The 19667-nt window shown below is 40.4% G+C and overlaps 2 protein-coding genes across 5 annotated transcripts in view; one reads left to right on the top strand and one right to left on the bottom strand.

Moving 5' to 3' along the window:
* LOC144375083 (uncharacterized) overlaps nt 1–2391 on the bottom strand; it is a 47379-nt gene extending 44988 nt beyond the window's left edge. For all 3 annotated transcript variants that reach the window (XM_078038597.1, XM_078038598.1, XM_078038596.1), the window contains exon 1: nt 2035–2391. In XM_078038597.1, coding sequence (XP_077894723.1) covers nt 2035–2391 — 357 coding nt within the window. The remainder of the gene's footprint in view (nt 1–2034) is intronic.
* Thoc7 (THO complex subunit 7) lies at nt 2267–19603 on the top strand. 2 transcript variants are annotated; one of them, XM_078038595.1, is made up of 8 exons: nt 2267–2408; nt 13357–13474; nt 14182–14309; nt 14605–14691; nt 16657–16714; nt 18023–18089; nt 18200–18269; nt 19279–19603. In XM_078038595.1, exons 1-8 carry the CDS (start codon nt 2390–2392, stop codon nt 19344–19346), a joined length of 615 nt encoding a protein of 204 aa, XP_077894721.1. In that variant the 5' UTR covers nt 2267–2389; the 3' UTR covers nt 19347–19603. The 2 variants fall into 2 exon arrangements, with proteins under 2 accessions (XP_077894721.1, XP_040145532.1); XM_040289598.2 differs by lacking the exon at nt 2267–2408 and adding an exon at nt 4861–4945.
* Nucleotides 19604–19667: the final 64 nt, after the last annotated feature.

The following is a 19667-nucleotide window of genomic DNA, read 5'->3' as shown; positions in this document are numbered from 1 at the left end:
CAGCCTCCCAGGCCACTGGGAGTAAAATGAATTCTTAAATGTTCAACCCATAGATCTGTGTCAATGCAGTTGTGAGGTAAATTATGTGGCTGACAATGCAGATTTTGAAGAGTTCATGAAAGTTCAAACCACGTGTTGCCCACCACATGAGTCAAGAAGTTTCAGGAATGTTCATTTTCAGGTACACCTCAAACTTCAAAGTCTTTCAATCCCCTGTGGCCTTATTACTTTTATAAAACTTCTCATTAACAAAATTGTGAGTTTACCAAAAGAACTTATATGTTTGGTCAGGACTCCATCTATGAGTAACTGATAAAATGTTTCTTGGAAATTTAACAGTTACAAGGATCAGCAATACTTTCCTTTAAAAAATTAAAAGATTCTTTGAACTCACTAGATACTGTTTCAAAATCAATAAAATGATAAGATCAGGTGACAGGCAGCTTTTAAAAATATCTTTTCACTACTTGACAATTATTTTTCAAATAAGAAATACCCCCACCAAAATGCCTCTTGGTCGATAGACAACCAATTAATATGTTCAATATACTATTTGTACTACTTAAGATTTAAAGACATTCTTTGGTTAGTTTTCTCTATCCAAAACCAAGGAAATGAACAGGGTCTGAAACCCAAGGACCACTGGCCTGCCCCTTAGGCCAATATTTTTTCAAACTCAGGAGGAAGGGGAAGGAAAGTTATACACCGGTTAATTTTTGCCTTTGAACCAAAAAGCTAATTCTTGAGCTTTAATTTTTAATATATTTATTTATTTTTTACCAGGGATTGAGCCCAGGGGCACTTTACCACTGAGCCACATCCCCAGTCCTTTACAAGACTGGGTTCTCCCTAAATTGATGAGGCTGGCCTCAAACTTTCCATCCTCCTGCCTCAGCCTTCAGAGCAGTTGGGATTACAGGCATGTACCCCTACATCCAATTTGAGCATGAATTCTTAAGAATACTGCAAGGGTATTACTGAAGTTATGAGCTTCCCTTAATATGAATAAAAATTTACATATACCGATTTTTTTTGTAGAGGTTAACTACACTTCCTTAGCATACATTTGCATTTACAACTCTTCCTCTTTGAAAGAACTGGGGAAACCCTGGAGAAGGGACCCAACTTCAGTAAGAAAACTGAAACCATCAAATTCACCTTAGGCAAGTAACTGCTTTATACAGGATATGAAGATGCAAGAAGGTCATGAAAACTGGAAAAGAAGGACACGTCTCCATCAAATACCAAACCTGGGTTCAAAACTCTGCCAGGCTTCTGGTGCTAACTGCATAAATTCTGGTTGGAGGTCAAATCAACCGTTGTGGTGTCTGTTTCCTCAACTGGCACCTAAGTGGTGCCATTTATGAGAAAGTCATCGAAATCCAATCAAAGTGACTTTGGGGGCAGAGATGCCCTGGGATCTGCTCGGGGAAGGTCTCACTCCACGCATGGGCGACGCTTCTCCTGGAGCACCACCACCTCCCCCTCCGCTCCCAACTTCCCCTTACGACGGGGACGGTCACACAGACGGTTTCTGAAAACCAAAGACAAAATGAAACGAAAGCCCCCCAGTCCACACCCCCGACGGGACCCCGGCTCGGGGATGGGCAGGCCCGCGGGCACCGCGCTCGGGGCCGCCCCGCGAACTCCTCCAGGAGGTCGCCAAGTTTCTTTCGCCCTTTTTCCCGCACCCGCCGGAGCCCAGGCAGCCAGGGGGCGGACGCGGCGGCCGGAACCGCGCGACCTGGAACCCGGGGCCTTTTCCTCCTTGGCCGGCCGCTCCCGCCGCCCGCGCCCGCGCCCGCGCCCGAGACGCGCCCCGGCGCGCGCGGGCGCCAACTTTGCCGGGACCCGCGCCGCGGCCCGCGGCCCCACTCCAGGCGCCCCGCCGCGCCGCGCGCCCCACCCCCGGCTGCGCCCCCTCCCCAGCTGCGGCGGCCCGGGCGCGGCGGGGGCCGCGGCCACCTTTCCCGGAGGCCGCGGGGGCCCAGACCCCGCGCTCCCGCAGCCGCGGCGGCGCCCGGGAGAGCTCACCTGGCGGCTGGCGGCGGCCTCCGGGGCGGCCTCTGGGCGTGGGCCGGGCGGGGGCGGCAGGGGGGCGGCGGGGCCGGGGCTGCAGCCCGAGCCGCCGCCGCCGGCCGCCTGGCCTCGCCCCCTCACGCGCCGGCCGCGGCCGTCCCCCGGGAGTGCGGGGAGCGCGGGGCGCGCGGGTCCCGCGGCGGCGGCGGCGGCGGCGGCGGCGCAGCGCGACTCAGGCGTCGGAGCGGGCGGCCGCGGGCGCCGCCGCCTCCTCCTCCATGGCTGTTTACCCGGCTGCATTGTGGGAGTTTGACCTCCGCCGCCGCCAACCGCCGCTCCAGCCTGCGCCGCCGCCGCCGCCGCGCACGCCATGGGAGCCGTGACTGACGGTGAGGCCCGCCGCCGGCCCGCGCGGCCTGGCGCCGCTCCCGGGGTCCCGCCAGCCGCCCCGCCGCGTCCCCCAGTCCCCCGGCCGCCGCGCCCAGCCTCCGCTGCCCTCGGAGCCACGCCGACTCCCGGGCCGGCCTTCCCAGGGGCCGCGCGGGGCTCCGGGAGCGGGTGCTGGGCCGGCCGTCGGGCGCCGCGGGCACACGTGGGGTCCCGAGAGCTAGGAGCCGAGCGCGGGCGCGTGGTTCCGGGGGCCGTGGAGGGAGGTCCCGGGAGCGGCGCGGGCTAGGGAGCGTGGAGGCCGGGGTCCGGGGTGCCGCAGGGCCTGTGGGGTGGCTGCTTACAGGGACTGGGCAGGAGTTCCGGGACCTGGGGGTGGCTGCTCACAGGGGTGACACCTGGAGGGGTCCCTCAGACAATAGGCTGGATCGCCAGGAGGCCTTGGGATGTGGCTGGGGACAGGGGACTGCAGCCTGGGTCCCAGAGGAATGGCTGTGAATGAGTGGAGCGGCTGGAGGGCAATCGGAAGTGCACCTGGGAGGTTCACTCGTGTGCCACCCTTATAGGATGAGGCCACCAGGGCCATGGGGACAGTGTGTATGTGTATGTGTGGGAGAGAGAATGTGTGTGTTGGGGCGGGTGGTTTGTCAGCTGGAATGGATTGGGGAGGGCTGGTTTTGTGAGCATTTGTAAGTCTAGGGACTGATCAGTAAGGGGACATTTTGGGGAATGGTGAACAGGCATGATGGGCAACTGGAGGAAGAATCTGGAAGGCTTCCTGTTAGGAAGGGAGGTCCTGGGGCACCTAGGAAGGGAAAGGCTGTTGGTTTTGATGTTATTTGTGAAGAGGCTGCTTCTGGACCCTGGACGGAGAGGGTCCCAACATTAAGGAGCTAGGCAATGGGAAGAACCGGGATAGGCCAAATGTGGGGACCCATAAGAAGTAGTGTGTGTATGGGGGCGGGGGGGGGGCAGTTAAAAGCCAGGGACTTTCATGGGGAATTTATCTCTCTCTCACTCTCTCTCTCATTTTTTGTTTTTTGGTACCAGGAATTAAACCAGGGGTGCTTGACCACTTACTGAGCCACATCCCCAGCCGTTTTCAGTATTTTATTTAGAGACAAGAATCTCATTGAGACTTAGGGCCTTGCTAAGTTGCTGAGGCTTTGAACTCGCAGTCCTCCTGCCACAGCCTCCTGAACTGCTGGAATTATAAGTCTGCACTACCCCAGCTGGCTTCCAGTTTTGGTTATTCAGTAGATATTTATAATGCCTGGGCTAGCTAGGCCTTGCTGGGGTTTACAGCCTAGAACCAACAAGCAAGATCTTTTCCTCAGAGGTTACAGACTGGTGAGAAAGACACATTAAGTAATGAGTTGTAAGGGTTACCCATGTTACCACGAGGGAAGAGCAAACCTGGGAGCTTTTGGAATAGGTTGTACACTGAATTAATTACTCTAATCCCTTTTTCCCCCCTAAGGATAAATAGGTGTAGTTGGACTTGGTTTCCAGTTGGGAAACCACTTGTGCAAGAGCCCAAAATATTGGAAGGAGTAAAAAATGAGAAGTATTGGCTACAATTTAGAAAGTTGAGCCGAAGATTTTTAACTGTAATGGGAAGCCATTAAACATTTTTGATGTGGGTCATGTAATCAGATTTGCTTTTCTTATGTTGATTTATTTTGGGCTGTGGGCTAGAGATCAAGCCCAGGGTCTTGTGTGTGTTAGGCAAGCACTCTACCACCGAGCTACATCCCAGCCCCAGAATTGCATTTACACACACACACACACACACACATACATCACTGTACTGTGTGAAGCATGTTGAGGAAAAGTTGAGGTGCTAAGTAAATTCCCTGTCCCTTACTAACATGTATATTGTACTTACACTATGTATCAGGCACTGTTCTAATTATTGCCCCCCTTTACAGATGGAACTGGAACCCAAAGAGATTAAGTAGCTTGTCTGAAGTCTCACAGGTAGTAGGTTAGAAAGCCTGGGCCACAAACCAGGCAGACTGGTTCCAGAGTTCCTGCTCTACACTCTTAACGATGGTCCAAGTGAGAGGTAATGGGGCCTTGGACCAGGATGGGACTGACTAAGAGGGAATGTGGAGAAGTGGACAGGTTGGGAGGTATGAGGTAGGGTGCCAGGGCTTCAGTGCCTGAGTGAGCATGGAAGGGGAGAGTCAGGATGATCCCACATTGTGGCTGGAGTGACTCTGGGCCTACTAGGGCTACTTCTATTTTTATTGAGAAATAGCACTCCAAAGGAGAGGTATTTTGTAAATGAGAGATGGAAAGGAGATGAGTTCTGGTAAATGTACTTCAGTCAAGTGCCCCTACATCCTTTGAGACCATGAAAATCCCCACTCTGTCACTAATATAAAGTGTCTGACCTCAGGCAGGTTACTTAGCTTCTTTGAACCTCAGCTTTTTTCTCAGTAAATGAAGATGGTGAAATCCACCTCGGAGGGTTGTTTTGAAGGTGAAATGCAGTAAAAGCCTTTGCACTGAGTCCAGTACATAGTAATGTTCGGTAAATATTAAATATGAGTTGTTTACTAACCTCTGTTCTACTCTCCTATGATGAGATCTGTGCCCTCTCCATCTTTGAATCTGCTCATATTTCCCTTCCCTGACTTTTCTGCTCTTGGGGAGAAAAATGAGCTGAAATGAGTAATATTTGTGATTAGTCAACAAATAAGTGTTTCAGACCTTCTAAACACAACAGAGGAGGGAGGGCCCCAACTTCTGCTTGAGGGAGAGATGTAATAGCATGCCATCAAATAAGTAAATAAGATAATTTCTGAGAAGCATAATTAAGTTTTGAGAATGAATTTGATGGAATGATGATAAAGTAATGGGGGTGGAGCTGCCAACGATTAGGATAAAATACGTTGATCAAGTATGATGTCTCTGAAAGCTGACATTTAAAGTGAGATCTGAAAAGCATTGTCATTTTATATGGGGTGGGGGAGAATATTGGGAATTGAACCCATGGTTACTTAGTGGCTTAACCACTGAGCCACATCCCCAGCCCTTTTTATATTTTATTTAGAGAAGAGATCTCACTGAGTTGCTTAGGGCCTCTCTAAGTTGCTGAGGCTGGCTTTGAACTCACAATCCCCGCCCCCTCAGTCTTCTGAGCCACTGGGAGCATTGCCATTTTATAGATGAAAGAGTGGAAGTCCTGGAGAGTTACTGTCAAATTCCTTTATTCTCTCTCCCCTGATGTCACCATATCGTTTTGGCTAACTGAAAAATAGTTTGGATGTTGTCACTGTTAATTTAAAATATGTTAACAGTTTGTATCTTGGAGGTGTTAATTTAAAGAGTGTTAAACAGTGTTAGTACCCTGTTAAAAATCATTTTAAAAGCACTTTTTGCAGTACAGAGAACATTAGGTAGATCATTGATATGCCAGAGCAACAGATGGGAGACGAGAAGGGGAGTGGGGTCATCTCTACGTTCTATTTAATAGAGCTTGTTGGTTTTGACAACAGATTTTTTTTTTTAATCAGAAAGGTGTAATGCATGGATATATGCTTGTTAAAATTTGAAATAATGATTTTAATATGCCTATAAACAATATGACAGAATAACGGAACTGCACTATAACCGTATAATAATGTAATTCTGTATATTTTGTTATGAATGCAGAGGTGACACCAGTCACGTATAATAGAAAGATAATAGCACACTTTACAGAGTGTTTCAAGGATGAAGTATGATACCACATGTAAAAGCACTTTGAAGTTGAGTGACCATTTAGTAGCCAAGCCAAGACACTTTTCAGAGTGAAAGGAGACACACGAGATGTATGTTCACCAATAAGTGTGTGAACAGCTCTTAAGTATTTGCTGCTGCTGTTGGTGGGACAAAAATGGATTCCCTTTCTTTTTCCACCAGTGCCAGTAGATTTGTCCAGCTTATTCCATAATCCACTGTTCCAGCAAGAGGATAACTAATGTACTTCAACTATTTCATATTTCTTTAGCCCAAATAGATAAGCAAGTTTGGCACTCCATCCTTGAGATGCACCATATTCTAAGCTTTGAGACAGAAAAACAGAAGATCCCCACACTGTTTTTTTGCTTTTTTAAAAAAATTTTTTTAGACACTTTTGGCTTGAGAAATTTACTTTGGCATCAGCAATTTACTTAGATTGGTCCTAAGGATCTCAGGAGAGACCAGTATTTACGTGGAAGAATCAAACCATCTTATTTATTGTTCTTTCTGCCCATGTTTTATGTGTCTTTTTGACATTATTTGCCTTAAAAATTACTTTAATGATTTTTAAACTTTTTGAAGGGGGCCCAGAGTTACTTTGCCATAAGGAATCTTTAACAAACGAGCCACATATAATTCATCTTAATAACTCATGAGTGGTGCTGATCTAATGATGAATCTAACAGGAATCTGAACAAACATTGTTTTTGCATGGCCTTACCTCATCTTAATTTAATATCAATAAAATAATTTCCAAGCCGTCTTTATTGTTTTTACAGGATGGACCACAGCCCACCCAAATTACTAATGTAAGCAATCAGATTGCTTATGGAAGGCTTCATGTATGATAATTTATGAACTCAGTGTGTATGGCTTTAGATGTGTTCAGCATGGACCTAATTGTTAAAGCGTCATTAACAATAACAAGGGTGTCATTAAAAATCATAATGCTTATACCATTTATATAAGCATTTAAAAATTTTTCTCTAAATTTAAAAACTCTAAACTTAGAGATAATAGAAGCTGCTCTCCAATTGGGGCCACACCATTTTGTTTGATTTTGTTTCTGTTGGAGTTGTGTTCTGCGCTTTATATGTGTTATTCCAGTAATTTTTGTCTGCAGAGAGTTTTCTAGGCAGCAGCTATCTTAAAGTTTAAGCCAGAAATGCATAACCTTGGAATAAATTTGAGGCAGAAGCAAATTTGTGAGGAATCATAATTGGTGAAAATTGTGTATGCATAAATGTATGAAATGTATCTACATAGGTATATAGATATGTCTAGATATACCTTTGACATTTACTTTTGAACATCTTTAGGATGAAACAAGTTGAGGATTAAATTCAACATAAAGATAAGGATAATATATTTTTTTGCTTTTTTTCTAACATGGACTGGCTCTGTGTCTTTCCATACCATGAAGTCTGCAACCCTACAAAGAAGATAGTTTTACTCCCATTTTACAGATGAGGTTAAATGTTGGTCTGTGTGCACACACACAAAGTAGGCATTAGGTGAATAAGCAAACATTGGCTCCAGTTTTTGATTTGTAACCCAGGAGATTGTCTGTGAGAAGGTGTGCTCAGATTGAAGAGGGATCAGGCCCACGATAAGGAGGCCTGTGAGTGCCTAGACAGGGAATCCCCTCCCTGCCACAACTCATCTTCCACTTCCCTCTCAAGTCTCCCCCCAGCATTGGCATTGGCCCCTGCCTCTTCCTAACCAAGCCTCTGCTCATCCTAACCTGCCTCCCAGGACCTGTGATTCTAATCTCTCCTTTTAATTTAGGTCATGTTAGCTCCTAACAGCAAGCGCTTTGGCAGCTCCAGCCTTCCTGCTTCTGGACTTTTCCTGGTTTCAGTCTATTTTGTACACTGCTCTCAGCTTGATCCTTCTAGAAAGTTCTGCCCATGAATCTTTAGCAACTCCCAGTTACCTACCAGCAAAGCCTGGATTTAGTAATAGGGCATTTGTTAATATGCACTCTCAAAGTCCCATCCCACTGCCTATATGATGCTGGGTCCCACTATTTGACTTCTGTCATCTGTCCAGTCTTCCTGGTGTTCTAGTGCACTCAGGCCCCAGAGCCTGTCTCTCGCTCCCACACTGGAGCTCACAGCTTTCTCCTTACCCAGGGTGAAGGGAAAGGACTTGAACTTTCTTTTAATAACAACTAGCTAAGTGGAGTGGCTGGCGCATGCCTGTGATCCCAGTTGCTCGGGAGGCTGAGGTAGGAGGATAGAGAGTTCAAAGCCAGCCTCAGCAACTTAGTGAGGATGTAAGCAACTCAGTGAGATACTGTCTCTGTATAAAAGAGCTGGGGGTGTAGCTCAATGGTTGAGTGCCCCTGAGTTCAATTCCCAGGTCCAAGAAAAAGAAAACTAACATTTTGAATACTCTTCTGATTTAAAAACCAAACAAAAGGATATTTTCTCATTTCCAGTCTGTCTACCCCACTTACACTACCCGCTCTCTTGGTAACCCCTGTAATTAGTTTCTTGTCTGTCATTCCAGGTATCCAAACAAATGTAAGCTCATAAAAATATATATTCTCATCTCCCCTGATTTTTGTTTGAAAAACAATACTGTAATATTGTTCTCCACCTTTTATAACAAGGTATCTTAAATGATCTCTAGATCAATACATGGAGTACTTATTCTCTTTTCCTTATAGCTTCAGAGTACTCCCTCTTGTTCCTATGCTAAAATTTGTTTAATTTTCCCCTATTTATGTATATTTGGTTTGCTTTTAGTATTTGTTATTATAATGTTTCAGTGCATAATCCAGTGTCATATTGCTTAAGTACATCTGGGTTGTTGAGTCAAAGGCTCTATGTTCTTTGAAATTTTGATAGAATTGGTTGCCTTTCAGTTTTTTTGATTGATGATTTTTAAGTGTCAAAAGAGCAACTCAGCTGGGCATAATGGCGCACAGGGCTCCAGAGGGTGGGGCAGGAGGCTCTCAAGCTCAAAGCCAGCCTTAGCAATTTAGCGAGCCTTAGCAATTTAGCGAGACCCTGTCTCAAAATAAGAACTTAAAAGGGCTGGGAAGCACCCGTTAATTCAATCCTGGGTACCAAACAAAAAAAGCCACTTAGACTCAACCTCTTGATTTTCCCCAAGCCAAAGGGAACTTTACTCCTGATCTCTGCCAATGGCCTGTGGCACTGTGGCACTCATTTAACAATCCCCGCCTCCCTGTGTGTGTATTTCTATGTGTGCTGTTTCTCCAGTGAGAGTAAAAGGGCTCAGGTCTTTATTTCATATTCCCAAAATTTGCTGAGGTACCTGTGGATACATCTAATTGGTCAGATCTTCATGTCTTTTGAACAAGTAATCACCGCTGTGGAAACGAAAATAAGGTGGTTGCCTGCTAGCCCTTGATAGTGGCTGGTTGAAACAAAGCTCTTTAGAAAGCAGATGTCCTGTACAGGAAGCACAAATCTAATTTAAGAATATTTATTGAACATTTGAATGTATAAAACATGGTGTGAGAGGCTTAGGAGGAAACAGAAGGAATAGGACATAGTGCTGGCCCTCAATAACCTTTCTCCAAAGTAGGGAGGATGAGAGGAGCCTGGAGACTTGGCTAGTTTGGCCTGAACCGTGTTCTACATGTCTTTCAGGAAGACTTTTCTAACTGGTATATTACATTATATATAGAAAACTGCACAGGTCTTAAAATAGCTAGAAGGATCACAAAATGTGTTTCAACATTTTTAGATAGTTATCAAATTTGAAAAAATCAGGTCTTATGATAGATTCCCCTTCCTCATATGCTTTCTTCCTGTTCCCCAAATGCATTTACATTCAAAATCCACTGTCCTTAATATTAAGCATAAGGCCTAGGCATCTGGGTAGAAGATCTGTTTGGTGGGGAGGAAGGGACAACAGGATTGAAAAGAGCAAAAATAAGTAAGAGAAATTACTGAATAATTGCTTAAGTACATCTGGGGTTGTTGAGTCAAAGGCCATATGTTCTTTGAAATTTCGATAGAATTGGTAATAGCATCAATTCTGCCAGACTAGCTCACCTGTAGATATTTCCTTTTATTTATTTATTTTATTTATGTTTTTTTGTTGTTTTGGTACTGGGGATTGAACCCAGGGGTTCTTAACCACCAAAGCCACATCCCCAGCCCTTTTTAATATTTTATTTAGAGACAGGTTCTCACTGAGTTGCTTATGGCCTCAGCCATGCTGTCTTTGAACTCTTAATCCTCCTGTCTCAGCCTCCTGAGCCTCTGGGATTACAGGAATTCGCCACCACACCTGGCTCCTTTTAGTTTTGTTTCATTTAAAAAATTGAAACATTGATAGTTTTTTTAAAAATCATTTTGCATTTTAATCTCTTTGAGGACTTTTATTTTTCTGTTTCTTTAGATAACATTGTATGTGTTTTAAAACCAAAAGCATTAGTTCATGTTTTTAAAATATAAAACATCTGACAAATCTATAGCTTGAGCAGTCTTTCAAAGCCATGCTTGACAACCAAACCCAATTCTAAAAATATCTATCTCATGCTACCACAATATATTTTAAAACTGGAGTCCTCTGCCTTCCCAAGTTTTATCTCCGCTGCACCTGTGCTCAGAAATCCTCCTGCCTACACACAGGAACTATTGTTTAAAGATTTTGCTGTTGATTCATCATGTAGCCTCTCCAGGAATTATTTACACTTTAAAAATTCATTTTTTTAAAATGCATTTGGTTAAAAAGGAAACCAAAACCTCCCAAAATAAGCAAACAAAATCTTTGTACAATGGTATGTAAGGAATTACATTTTTTTTCATCTCTTAGATGTAGTCCCTCTCATCTGAAACAACCACTATTACCAAGGTTGTTTTGTTTTGTTTTGTTTTTGGTATCAGGTACTGAACCCAGGGGCACTTTACCCCCAGGCCACATCCCCAGCCCTTTTTATGTTTTATTTTGAGACAGCCTCTCCTAGATTGCTTAGGACCTCACTAAGTTGCTGAGGGTGATTTGAACTCACCATCCTGCAGCCTCAGCCTCCCAAGATGCTGGGATTACAGGCATATGCCACTGCACCTGGCTGACTATTACTAATTTTATGAATCCTTTCAAAGATATTTTCTGACTACACTCATGCCTGTGTGATGTACGTACACACACACACATACCCGGTCTCAGGCTCCTCCATTCTACACATAGCACAGCACGTTGTGCTTCTCCGCACGTTTTCATTTTACTTAACAAAAATAAGATTTCTTGGCATCAGTATAGACTCCAATCTTATTTTTTTGGCTGCATACTATTATATGAACATTTCATAATTAAACCAGTCTCTTCCTGGTGAATATATAGGTTTGCAATATTTCAACTACAGACAGCACTTCTACAAACAACCCTTTATACCTTCCTTGGTGGGTGTAGGTGCACATATTTTTAAAGCCTCAATTCCTAGAATTAAACTATGGAGTCAGAAAGGTGCATGCACTCTTCATCCATTGGCCTTGGAGAGTTTGACAGTGTGCACCCTCTGGTATATGTGAGTGCAGTTTCCCAATGCCTTTGCCAACCTTTTGAACGGTCAGGTTTTGGTCTTTGCCAGGCTGATGGGAAATGGCATTGTAGTGTGGATTCCCCTGGCCTTTTTTGTTATGATCCTGGTCCAAACACGAGCTCAGGCCAGGCAGGCAGGTTGGGACCCCACTTGTTATAGTCACTGGTGATCCATACTGCTTTTCTGTTTTTCTCTTTTCCTCAGGGCAAAATGAGACAGTTTTGTTAAAAAGAAAGAAAAATAAAAGAAATTCTCATGGGGAAACTTAAGATAACTGTATTCTACTTGTATTGTATCGGTTTACTCCCTTCCCCTGACCAACTTCTCTTTTCTTGTCCTAGTCCGCCACCCTTTCTTTTTAAATATTCTTTATCTCTTCTCACCACTGCCTTTCAGGACAAGGAGCCCCCCTTCCCATCAGGAATTGAACCCAGAGGCACTTGACCTCTGAGCCACATCCCCAAAAAACAGGGTCTCACTAAGTTGCTTAGGGCCTCTCTAAGTTGCTGAGGCTGGCTTTGAACCTGTGCTCCTCCTGCCTCAGCCTCCTGAGCCGCTGGGATTACAGTTTTGTACCATGACACCCAGCCAGACAGGTTCTTCTTTTTTTTTTTTTTTTTTTTTTCAAAAAAAAAGTTATCCAAGAATTTATTTTCTTGGTTGCTTATTTATTTATTTTTATTTTACCTGAAGATTTTTTCTCTTTGCCTGTGATACCTTGACACACAATAGAAAGTCACTTTCTTAAAAAAAAAAAATTTACACATATATACGTATTTGTAAGATACACATCATACAATTTATCCACTTAGCCATTTTTTATTCTTTTTAGATACATATAACAATAGAGTGTATTTTAACATATCATACATACATAGAGTATAGATTATTCTGATTAGGATCCCATTCTGTGGTTGTCCATGATGTGGGGTTTCACTGGTTGTGTATTCATATATGAGCACAGGAAAGTTCTGTCCCATTCATTCTACTGTCTTTCCCATTCCCATCTCCTCTCCCTTCCCTTCATTCCTCTTTGTCTAACCCAGTGAACTTCTGTTCTTCCCTCCTGCTTGTTGTGAGTCAGCAACTGCATATCAGAGATAACATTCTGCCTTTGGTTTTTATCATCGGCTTATTTCACTTAGTACAATAATCTCCAGATTCATCCATTTACTGGCAAATACCATAGTTTCATTCTTCTTTGTGGCTGAGTAATATTCCATTGTGTGTATGTACCACATTCTCTTTAACCATTCATCTATTGAAGGGCACCTAGATTGATTCAATACTTAGCTATTGTGAATTAAGCTGCTGCAAGCTTCATCACTGTAGTTGCTGATTTTCAGTCCTTTGGGTGTATACTAAAGAGTGGGATATTAGTTAGCCATTTTAAAGTATACAATTCAGTATCATTAAGCACATTGACATTTCATTTTTTAAAATATTTTTTAGTTGTCTGTAGACATTTATTTTATTTGCTTATTTGTATGTGGTGCTGAGGATCGAACCCAGTATCTCATACATGCTAGGCAAGCACTCTACCACTGAGCTACAACCCCAGCCCCAAGCACATTGACATTTCAATAATTATCTTTTCAATGAGCATCTGAGTAGTGATATTGGTTATTTGTCCTGAAAAGTCACAAGAGCCAAATGGTCATTTTAATTCACTTTGCCCTTCTCTCTTCCAGACGAAGTGATACGGAAGCGTCTCCTCATTGATGGAGATGGTGCTGGAGATGATCGAAGAATAAATTTGTTAGTGAAAAGTTTCATTAAGTGGTGCAACTCTGGATCCCAGGAGGAAGGGTATTCATTTCACTTGTCTCTATGCCAGTGTACTGATGTCATTTTAATAAGGTCCTGTTAGTGTTTTAAGTTTTCACTCACCGAATTGTCCACTTAAATCACTTCTTGTTTCATCAAAAGATTTGTTTTTTTCTTCTCTTTGGAGGCCTTATAAAACAATCATGTAGAAAGCAGGTAAAAGAAGAAATGAAGACTAAATTCAGGCTCGTTAACATGGTCACTTTTAGCAGATAAGTATTTAACAGGACAAGATAATCTAAATGAAACGTCTTTCCTTTGTTAATAAAGTTCCTGCAAGATATCTAGGTTTTTAACAAAATTCTTCTCATTTGGATTCACTTTCCACAGAATAAGTGTAACATAGATATAGAACGGAAGAACTATGAGAATAGAATTGTGAAAATAAGCAGACTTCTTAATCAAAATAATTTTTAAAAATGATTTAAACAATTCAGACAGATTTGCTTGAATTAAGCCTACACCGATAAAAACAATAGGCCCGTCTTACGTTTGTAACCATAGCTGTTTATAAAGGCAGATATACCACATTTGGAAAAAGAAAACATAAGGGATGGATATTCTAGATTTTTTTTAAAGAAAACATTTGTCTCAGAATGTGATATAACTTAATTAGCAAAGCTTTGCCTGCATTAAAGTAGTTTAATTTTAGCAATCCACAAACATCTTTTTCCTCTTTTTTCCATCAGATATAGCCAGTACCAACGTATGCTGAGTACACTATCTCAATGTGAATTTTCAATGGGCAAAACTTTGCTGGTGTATGACATGAATCTCAGAGAAATGGAAAATTATGAAAAAATTTACAAAGAAATAGGTAAAAATAATAAAGTTTCTGTCTATATTTTTATTCTTTATGATCTAAAGGAAAAATACCTACTAACAATATTCTTGGGTTAGTGATAAAAGTTACTTACAATATTAATAGAATGCATACAGTAAGTGGTATCTGCAAAAGTTTATAATGTGGTATGATGATTGAGGTTACAGCTACTTTTTTAATACTAGCATCTATTTAGTTAGCAATAGGACTTCAATTTAAAAACATTTTTTAAAATTGAAAATGGATGTGTTGTTATTAACTATCTTTTAAAAAATACCCTTTTGTATAGAATGTAGTATTGCTGGAGCTCATGAAAAAATTGCTGAGTGCAAAAAGCAGATTCTTCAAGCAAAACGAATACGAAAAAATCGCCAAGGTAAGGGTTTTGAGGGATTTCATGTGCAAATACTTTACTACTGACTGGTATTTTCATGCAGTTTTTAATGTGAGGTAAAATCAGCAGCCAGAATCGATTTAATTGACAAAGAGAATCAGGATGGGACTGGGGCTGGGGCTCAGTGGTAAAGCGCTTGCATAGCATGCATGAGGCACTGGGTTCGATCCTCAGCACCACATTGAAATAAAATAAAGATATTGTGTCCACCTAAAACTAAAAAATAAATTTAAAAAAAAAGAATTAGGAGAAACATTTAATTCTTAAAACCATAAATAGAAAATAGAAAAAAAAGGAATGATCTGCTGAAAAAAAGTTTTTACTGAGATGTATTGATTATCCAGGTATTTCTTCTGTCTTCAGACAATTTTGCCTGAATATTTTGTTTAATCAGCAAAAGTGATTTATGTAAGTACACTAGTTATAGGGTCGATTTGTTTGATGAGAGAGAGAGAGAATTTAAACACAGTTGGTTTTCATTAAGTATAAAGGAAGCAGATATATTCAGGCTGCCTAACTATATAACAAGAAAAAGTTAAAGCTTAGTTTTATTCTAATCTTTCTTTTTAACTGGAGTATACCCTTATCTAGTTCATATACTTTCAAATAATTTTTTGAGGGGGTACCAGGGGTTGAACTCAGGGGCACTCGGCCACTGAGTTCGATCCCTGGTCCCCCCCCCCTCCCCGCAAAAAAAAGTACAATCATAATTATGATAACATATATTAAAAACTGGAAGAAAATAGAAAATGTGAATAGTTATTTGGGGGGTGTGGGTTTTATTATCTAGGTTTTCTTTGTTTTTGTTTTGTGTTATACTGAATATCTATTATATTATAATGGAGGTTTTTTTAATTTAAAAAAATCATGCTTAGTAATATACTGAGTTCCAAAACAATAAACTTCACGTTTTAGAGAGCTAATGAAGATAAAGTTTTATCCTGACGTCTTTTTTTTTTTTTTTCTTTTAGTTCTGGGGATTGACTACAGGGTGCTTTACCACTGAGCTACGTCCCCATATCTTTTTATCTCTTCTTCTGGCCTCAAACTTGCAGTCCTCAGTGGTAGAGCACTTGCCTCAAACGTGTGAGGCACTGGGTTTGATCCTTGACACCACAAAAAATAAATAAATATAGTAAAGGTATTGTGTCCACCTACAACTAAAAAAAAAAACCTCCTGGCTCAGCCTCCAGAGCTGCTGGAATTAGATGCACGCACCACTAAGCCTGGCTTATTTCCCCTTTATAAAAGGTGGCTTTTGTATTCAGTTCAAAGTATGTATGCTGAAGTTTCAGTGGCCAATTTACAGCAAAATATAATAACATAATAATTAATATCAATGCCAGATTATTTAAAAATATATTGCAAAGGATTTTGATTGAATAGGAGACTTTTAAGTGAACCTCACTATTTACCATTTCATAGAAATGTTAATATAAGCAATAAAACTTAATCTTAGAGGTCTCAGTGAAGCAGCAACAATCATCTTAATTTTGAAGTATTTTAAAGTTTCTGAAGTTTTTACCTTTAGAATGGTGAGGAAATTAACAAATTAACAGTAAGATATGTTTTTCTCACTGATTCTCGCCCCTACCACCACCACCACACACTCTGGGCAAAGAGTAAGATCCTTTTCAGATTCAGTCCACTTGATCGATAATGACTTAAAAGTCATTAATGCTTATGCTGACTTCTTATATTCTGTACAGGACATGTTAGTGGAAAAACAGAATCTGGAGCCAAAATCCTTGTATTTAACACTTTTGATGTCACAGATGATTATCGTTGTGGTTCAATCAAGTGGCATGGCAATACTCCCATCCATCATTGTTTTCATTTCTTTATGTACTAGGAAAATGAGTAGGAGACATGTGTGATACTATGCGTTTTCTTTTGATATTTAAGGTTTTTAAAAGAAAACTTGGTAAATGTTTTTATGTCTTTCAGAATATGATGCTTTGGCAAAAGTGATCCAGCATCATCCAGATAGGCATGAGACATTAAAGTAAGTTTAGAGCTTTTCCTTGCAAAGGAACTAACCTACATAAACCTACATAAACATTCAAGCATACTCATCTATACATTCCATTTTTATAAAATAAATAACGTGTCAAAAGGAGAAATCAAGATTTTCAACATTATATATCCTAACACTGTTTGATTAGATCCTTTTCTTTTTCCAATCTTTCTATCTATAGGTCTAAAATGCATGTGATGTGTCTCAATGGGAAAATGGATAAATAGAATATATTCTATTCATGTAATAAAATACTAAACAGCATAAACTTAATAAACTAGATATATACTTTTTTTTTCTTTTTTCTCTTAGTACAAGGGATTGAACTCAGGGGCACTCTACCACTGAGCTACATCCCCAGCACTTTTTATTTTTAATTTTGAGACAGGGTCTCACTAAGTTACTGAGACTGACTTTGAACTTGTGATTCTCTGGCTTCAGCCTCCTGAGTCTCTGGGGTTACAGGTACACCACCAGGCCTAGCTAGACATATACTTTTACAACACAGATCCCCCAAAAAAATCAGTGAGGAAAATGACAGAGACATGAGTTTTAAATTATTTCTAATTTTCTACATACATATAGAAAATAACCATTTGTAAAAGTTAGAAAACACCAAGTATTATTTATTAATACCATATATTATCAGAAACACAGATACATGCATTAAAAAGGGATTGGAATGATGCAATGACTGTGTGAATGGAAAATAAAGGACAAAAGAAGACCTGAGGTAGGGGACTAGAGAAGAGGATGGGGAGGGAGGTGAAGTTCAAAGGGTATTTCAAGTTAATCAGCAGCAGGTTTTGTTTTTGATTTTTTTTTTTTAACTGAAGAAAAATCTTGAAGTTAGTATGATAAAAATGTACTATTTCTTGAGTTTGGTTATTCTATTATCTGAGTTTTTCAGTACTTAAAATCTTTATAAAAAATATACCTTTTTTGGGCTGGGGTTGTGGCTCAGCAGTACAGTGCTCGTCTAGCATGTGCAAGGCACTGGGTTCGATCCTCAGAGCCACATAAAATAAGTAAAATAAAGGCATTGTGTCCAACTACAACTAAAAAAAATTTTTTTAAATAAATAAAATTAAAAAATGAAAAATAAAAGTATAGCTTTAATGAAAATAGTGCACATTTAGTAGTTAAGAAGTTCTAAACTTTACAAGTCTCACATAATGGAGTATTTTAATTCTTTTTACATCTTAAAAATACTATTTAATACTTTAAATGTTTGATTAGAATTGTAAGTTCTATTTCCCAAAACAGCAAAAAATAGCACTGTTTTACTTTTTTCAGAGAATTAGAGGCTCTGGGAAAAGAGTTAGAGCATCTTTCACATATTAAAGAAAGCGTTGAAGATAAGGTATTTGCATATATATATTTTTTTTCCCCTTTGTTTTTTTATGGTGTATATGTGTGTCTGTGTGTGTTTATAGATCAATTTCAATAAATTTTTTCTTCTTGTTAATATAGCTGGAATTGAGACGGAAGCAGTTTCATGTTCTTCTTAGTACTATCCATGAACTTCAGCAAACATTGGAAAGTAAGTAGAAATTATCTCAAAATGAATGTTTATGAAGATTTTTCAGTGATTGAAAGGTGTGCCTTTTACAACTTGGAGAGAGAGAATACCTTCAATTTGTAAATAGAAGAATATCTGGATGACATTAGAAGACACTCGTTTGTTCTACTTTTTAAATATATGCAGAAGCATTTTAATTTTGTAGTAACTGGTTTAAATATATATCTAGTAGTTTAAATAGGAAAAATTCAAGGATGTTAGATAACAGAGTTTTTTATTGGTTTTCTATGGTTTATTACTGTAAAGTAATAAATCAGGCCCCAGGAAGGCAATGATAAGTAATTTGTGCATAAGAATGTTTGCACACCCAGGCCAGGTTTGGAGGCATTCACCTATAGTCCAGCAGCTTGGGAGACTGAGGCAGGAGGATCACAAGCTCAAAGCCAGCCTAGGCAACTTACTGAGGTCCTAAGCAACTCAGTGAAACCCTGTCTGTAAATAAAATACAAAGTAGGGCTGGGGATATGGCTCAAAACCCATTCCTGAGTTCAATCCCCAGAACCAAAAAAAAAACCTTTTGCATACCCAATGAATGGTAGGTACTTTGAGGGAAAATATATCTTTCCCTTAGATATATACTTTTAAAACTCAGATTCCCAAAAATAATGAGTGAAAAAAATGAAAGACATGTAATGAATTTTAAGTCATTTATAAGGAAGAGAAGACTTGCTATTGATTATAGCCAATTGGAAATTTCTGTTCACTTGATCTGATTGTCCCAAGGCCTATGTTTATTTTTTAAGTGAAATCTGTCATACAGATTTTAAATTTTGATTCAACTAATAACAACCACCAAACAGCATTTTTAAAATCAAACATTTATGTGAGACAGTTGCAGTTACAGACTGCCATTTTGCCATCTTTTCTTTAAAAGTATTGGCTAATAAAAGATAAAAATGTTTCACATGTGCATTAAGCATAAAATGTTGGCAAATTTGACTAAGGTTTTGTGTTTCTTTTTCAATTACAGATGATGAAAAGCTCTCAGAGGTAGAAGAAGCTCAAGAAACAAGCATGGAAGCAGATCCTAAGCCCTAGGCAGTCGAATCACTGTTCCCCCAAAATATTGAAAGAGCTACATAATCTTAGTATGTTTAGAATTTGTTGTGCTCTTGACATATTTGAAGTTTAGCCAGTGAAGTACTTTGCTATTAAATATTAATGTACATCTCATTTATATTTCTTCATACAAAGAAAAATGGCTCCAGTATATATGTTTTTATTGAAATGCATTTTTCATTCTTAATAAGTAGGAAACAGCATCCAAAAATGTTTAATAAAATATCTTTAAGTTACATGTTTGTGCCCATTAGTAACTGGTGACATTGACTGCCTTATAAAATAAGTGAAGACTGAGAA

Source organism: Ictidomys tridecemlineatus, chromosome 2 (assembly GCF_052094955.1).
Source record: "Ictidomys tridecemlineatus isolate mIctTri1 chromosome 2, mIctTri1.hap1, whole genome shotgun sequence".
Classification (NCBI taxonomy): Eukaryota; Metazoa; Chordata; class Mammalia; order Rodentia; family Sciuridae; genus Ictidomys; species Ictidomys tridecemlineatus.
This window is presented reverse-complemented; position numbering and strand designations above follow the sequence as displayed.